The 6,094-nt window shown below is 40.8% G+C and overlaps 1 protein-coding gene across 1 annotated transcript in view; it reads right to left on the bottom strand.

Moving 5' to 3' along the window:
* Window positions 1–1,294: 1,294 nt before the first annotated feature.
* The window catches only part of LOC104284231 (neuropeptide-like protein C4orf48 homolog), a 9,559-nt gene continuing 4,759 nt past the window's right edge, over window positions 1,295–6,094 (bottom strand). The window contains exon 4 of the mRNA XM_009882535.1: window positions 1,295–1,558. Coding sequence (XP_009880837.1) covers window positions 1,487–1,558 — 72 coding nt within the window. The 3' untranslated portion in view covers window positions 1,295–1,486. The remainder of the gene's footprint in view (window positions 1,559–6,094) is intronic.

The raw sequence follows: 6,094 nt of genomic DNA, 5'->3' as shown, positions 1-6,094 counted from the left end.
TGCCCTATGTCCTTGTCCCATACAGAAGGGCATGCTGCACTTCTCAGTGTGCAGGACTTGGTTTTCCAAGCCCTGGACAGGTTTGGCAAGCCACTGAGGCTGTCTGTCATGTTCCTCTACTCCCCCAGCTGTTTGTTACAATACCTACAGCTGCACTGGCAGAGCAGTAGTTATATTTCATCTCTCATCCACTTCCAGCAAAATCCCACCAGTTTAGTTAAAGAAGTAAGGCTGCAGGCAGGCAGTTTCTTCCAAATTTAGCTGAAGACGTTTTGGCCTTCAGATGTCCACCTCCCATCCACTCCCCAAGCCAGGTTAGCACCCACAGCCCCGCTGTTGGAGTGGTTTGATACGGCTCTAAATCACATCAAACAAACTCAGAGCATCTACTCAAACTGCTCAGCCTGATTCAGACTTGTGGATGGACACGTATCTTAGAATAAAGTGGTAGAGTTGAGGATAAAAATCATCTCAGCTTTCAGGTGCACAAGTCTGTCTTCATGCGTGAAACAAAAAGAACAGCTTTCAAAGGCAACTACAAGGAAAGACCAAAATGTTCAGAGTTCAGTCCATCATAGAATGGACCAAATATGCGTGACCTAACCACTGTGTTTCACCTTAAGTAAAATAAGGAACACTCTGATGAAGAAACTTCTTGGCACTGCACAAAGCTCGTAACTTTCCTTCAATGTGATGCTGAGCAGTTGCTGGTGGTAGCATTTGGTACAGCTGGAACTGGCAAGGCTGCCTAGTCATGTCCTTATTCTCCTTTTTTTCCTCTACCCATTTGACCTGCTAAGATAAAGCTATTTAGAGATACAGTGGGTTAAGAGTGGCGTGTCCAGGGAAGGAGGGGAAGAAACTAAAGGTTTTAATTAAAGAAGACAATATTCTTATGCAGGATACCAGAAAACTCAGCGCTAAGATATAAACTGTTTTGGTTCAAGTACAGCACATGTATACCTCCTCATTACCTCATTACAGCTGACAGAACTACAACATGCCTGAATGTGGTCACAACACAGACAACAAACAGAAAGGACTTCCATCATCTTTAATACACAGGCAAAGCCTACAGAGACCACAACTCCCTGTGTTGATATAACTGGGTAAGTTGCCACAGAGATATATTCATTTTAGAGACAAAAAACAGATGCAAGTGTCTCTAGACCACTGCTGGTCATGTTTATCTTGTGGGTTTCACTTCAACAACTCTGATTTAAAAATCAAAGCAGGTAAATTTCCCCCCCACTCTCATATCAAGTAACAGATTTACTGAACTGGCAACCCAGTGGATATGAAGAGGATGCTGTTTTAAAAAAAAAACAACAAACAGAACAGACAAATACATAAGACACAACCTCCCAATTTCCTCAGTACATTGAGGCATACATGCTTGCAACATGAAATCCATAAAGCTGTATTTTATACAGCTGCCTTTTAAAAACCACTGAACAGGTGACAGTCCTTAGCTGGCCTCCAGGATTCAGTTCAGCAGATTTGCAGTTACACAGTCGCACAGATTTCTCTTTTCCACCTGAAGAAGCAGAGTTTCTGTCTATAAGAGGGGGGAACAAAAGCAAAATCACAAAACAAGCATCAGTGCTGTAAAACTAATTAGTTCCCAAAGAAAAGTCCACTTTACTTTTATCTTAAGATTTGGGATTGGTTGTATGAGATGAGGCTTGAGGTAACTTTCAGAGTTATTGCTTACTGCTTTGCAAAATAGTTTAGCTTTTGCATGATTAATTGGCATACCAGCATAGCAATACTTTCTGTGACATGGAGAAATTCAGTTCAGTACACATTCTTGTTCTTCACATTAGTACATTCAATATGTGTTTACGTGTTGTTATTTTTGTTTAAAGTTATTTGTCTTTCTCACAATCTTACTTCAGCTACACAAACCGGAGCATTAGCTCTCAAGGTCATGAGGGGCTTAAAAAAAAAACCAAAACCTATCGGAAATTCTCTTTTTACTTAAAAATAGGCTCAAAGATTTAAATTTAGAGTATTACAGTCTAGATTCACTGTTGAAAGTTATACAGAGAAAGTAAGGCATAGTTTACCACTGTTTTAACTTCTCCTGCTTCACTGTTGTTATTGTTAACACACTGTTGGGGCCTAAAACAGACAATAGGTGCTGAGCTGGCACACAGCCACTACAGTTCAAATATGCGATGGGATTGCTGGCTTCTTTAAGGAAAGGTGTCCCAAACTAGTGAGAACAGAGGTCTCCCAGTTGAACTGGGGTTAATCAATATCAGGAGATCATTACTGCCCACAGAGATTTTCTGGAGCAATGAGGGTGGATTAGGAACTTCCCAGAACTTGAGCTGGGCACGATCAGAAAGGCGTGCACCCTCTCAGCCTACTGTGCAGGAAGGGGCTGAGAACCAGAGAAGGGACAGGAGGGCTGAGTAAGGGGAATGTGGGAATCTTTCCTCTCCAGCACACACACGCTTTGGTTTTGCTGGCTGTTTGGAACACTTGTGACTTCAGTAGGTGCATGATGGAGCACAGAGCTGTTTGGCATCAACATCATATCATCATCTCAGTTTGTATATCATGAGCTGAAGCTGTATCTAAGAATCAGTCTCATCCAAGAGAGAGCTACTACCTTATTGTCATGGGACACTGTAGCTGTGGGAAGTCCATTCACCAAATTAATCTCCACTGGTGTAACCAGCTGCACAAAAAAAGGACATTATGAACACTACCAGCTCTAAATGTCAGTGAAATCCATCCTTAATCTGCCTGTCTTGTGATTTTTATGAGATGGAATTGCCACATGATTAAAAGCTGTGTTTTAAAAACCTTGTTATCCATTGACCCACATCAGCTAAAGGCACTTACAGCAGATATGGGCTGAGGCATCCTGCTTACCACCTGCTGCCTTAGTACACAAAAAGCTATCTATTGGGCGGGTTTTTTTCCTCAGCTGATAAATCACTGGACACAGCCCTGTGGTACTGTATTAAACCAGGTATCACTTTTGATCATTTCAGCTACCCTGCAAGACTGAAAAAATCTGATCAGACTTTGCTAATAACCTAAAAGGCACTTAATCACCACCTTCTAACCATCTCCTTGACACCATTTGCAATCGTTTGAATAAGGGAGGTTGACAGCATGCCAACAGCTTTGGAGTTAAGCCCCAAGGCTGCTTACTGTCTTATATATCTTTAATAACATTTTCAAGCCTTTGTTTTTACTTTCACGGGCACATCTAACTTAATGTGCTTTGAACATTCCGAACAACCATTGACAGTTTAGAAAGGAATAAAGTACAAAATGAAAGGCACTAAATACAGCTTTGCTGACTGTTTTGTGAGCATGATCACAAAACCATTTGCACAGAGATTTGTTATTATACCCTGGTGGGTTAAAGAATGTTACACATTAAAAAAAAAAAAAAAAGAAAACCATCAATGAAAACCAAAACAACCAAAACAACAACAACAAAAAACAGCGCAGGGCAGGGTCCAGATTCTGAACCTACAAAAAAGCTGATAAGCTCCACAGAAAAATGCAGTTCCTGAGCTTTGAAGTTGTAATGCAACGTCCACTGGTTAACTCTGAAAAATGGGTTGGACTTTTGAAAATAAGTATCTATAGTTCAGACTTACAGTGAACTGTGTAGCCCATGGACTAGACTTGTTTTACAGGATTTGTTTTATGGCCTGCTCCCTGCTGGCCTCTATCCTAAGCAGCTTTTAGATGCGGTAGGGAGCTGGCTGTGAACTGGCTGAATGGTTTTGATGGTAGTAGCTCCCTCCCAGAAGTACAAGAACCCTCTCCCTAGTTCATGATCAGAGCTGCACCTGCCACATACTGCACTTTGGCTGGGTGGTGAGTCACAGACATCCCCAGAAAAGATTGCCATGGTTGGCTACTGCTGTTAAAACAACTAATCCAACCTGCAGCCTGCTCCAAAGAGCCAGCAGCAATGAAAGGGTGGAAAACGGTATGCAGGTGGGTAACCAGATCTGGTGTGTGTATGGGTAGTAGCTAGCAATTCAGAGGTGGTCTGGGACCCTTCTCTTACCACATGAGTAAAATGAAGCCAGCCTGTCAATCAGTAAGTGATCATCATATGAGTGTAGGTTCCAAGCATGTCTAGTCTTGTAAAAGGAAGGAGATATAGCCTATGGTCTTGGAAAAAGGTTACGTGACCTGTGCTAGAGTCAGTTTGCTTTGTGAGACACTGTGCAAATCAACACAGGATGAAATTAAATGAGAAAACTCTTGAGCTGTGCAATAAAACTATATGGTTTCCCCTGTAGAGAACTGCAGGGTGAGATTTGCAGGAGGAATTAAATGGGAACTTCCTCTACAATCTTTTGGGAATCCCTCCCCCTCCAACACAGTTAGGAGCTGCTTAGTCATCTAAAAATCTTGCCTGCAAACAAAAGAGTTTTTCAAGGAAATGAGTGTCTCCAGGGGGAATATTAACAAAGGGAATTGTATTTTCAGGGACAGAAACATTTGTCCTACTAAGCAGCAAAACAGACTAAAATAGTCAAATGTAAAATATATATGTGGCTGAAAGCAATTGTCTTAACACTCCCAGTCTGTATCAAATTGGGCCACAGCTGAATAATAAAACTAAGACTTGAAATACTGTAGAAGGCAGTTCCAAGAAGTCCTCAACTATTAAATATTTCCATGTCTCTTGAAAATGTAGGCAGAATTCCTAGCTTTAATGACTGGAATAGGCCTGTCCTGGTCCAGAAGCACTGAAGAATCTTAATATGGATTAAATTATTTAGATTTTAAAATGATAAGGAAGAGATAGGTTTGTTTTGGTGAGAAATGTATCATGGAGCCACATTTTTAGGCTTGCTGTCAAATTTGCAACTGTGAAAATCAATAATAAGACATTCCTCCCAACCAAACCTTTTTTAGACCCTCATTTCCTCTCCTTGGCTGTCTTTTATTTTTATTTTTTAAAAAGTATTAAAATACAGTTGCTTTGAGGCTCTTACTGCTACTCCTACTTTGGATATCTGTAGTTTATGAAGCCTCTCTCTTGGTCTGTAAGCTGTAGGTGTCATAAAGGTCACTGCCATAGCCAGACAGTCAGAGAAGATTTTAGTAGTTGAGATACAATTGAATCAAGATTTAGAAATTCTGTCAAAAAGCTCAAAGGTTTGTAAAAGAAGGAAAAAGTGTGCTAGAACCACTTTATAGCACAGTCTGAACATCTTGTTTGGACTCTATATAGTGCTCAGCAGATGTATTCATTAGCAAGATTTCGTCATGAAGGAGCCCAAAATACATTTGACCTGTAATTATTGAACAGATTTTGTTTAACTGTAAATGTGCTACATACCAATCTGGTTCTGCTGGAATATTTGTTTGGTTTTTGTAGTATGTCACAATTCAAGGCATCTTAATTTCTGCACCTGCATTTTCACTTAATCATGGGCTCTGCTCAAAGTTACATCAAAAACCATTCTTCAAAGATGCCAAAGCACAGGCTTTGAACTCTGAACAACCTTGACCATAGATTACAATAGCAAAAAAGTTTGAGTGCCTTCTGTTGAAAAATCTGTGCAGGAGTGTAGATATAGCACTTCAGCTAAAGGGTACACAGGAGGCGGGGAAAAAGCTACCCTCCTGAGACACCACTATCTGACAGCAGCTGGGATACAGCTAGTCACAGATTGCAGGTTGCAGTAGCAAGAGACAGATTCAACTTCCCTCACAGAAGGAAGATACCAACCTTGGCAAATTCTCCACATTGACTGCAAGCCAAACAAGTTTCATTCCCTATGCTGTTCTACTTTGTGGCATTTTTCATCATTATGGAATCAGAGCAATGTAAAAAGTATCTACAATATGATGTTTCCTCCTTTAGCCTCTCCCCAGGGGTAAAAACATGTGCAGGGGAGTATTTTATTTTACTAGGCTTTTTGTTTGAGCTGGCTCTCTCCTCCTGGGTAATAAATATAAATGATGCTCTCACCTTACTCCCCCTAATATAAAAGCAAAGGTGTGCCCTCAGCATTTGGAATGAGAATAGTAGCACTAATGGCTGTAACTCAGCAAGAGAAGGACAGAGAGCTGAGGACTGTCAGTTCACTCTTTC

The sequence above is a fragment of the Charadrius vociferus genome, unplaced genomic scaffold (genome assembly GCF_000708025.1).
Source record: "Charadrius vociferus isolate BGI_N301 unplaced genomic scaffold, ASM70802v2 scaffold213, whole genome shotgun sequence".
In the NCBI taxonomy this organism is placed as follows: domain Eukaryota; kingdom Metazoa; phylum Chordata; class Aves; order Charadriiformes; family Charadriidae; genus Charadrius; species Charadrius vociferus.
Note: the sequence above shows the minus strand (reverse complement) of the source record. Positions and strands in the feature narration are given on the sequence as shown.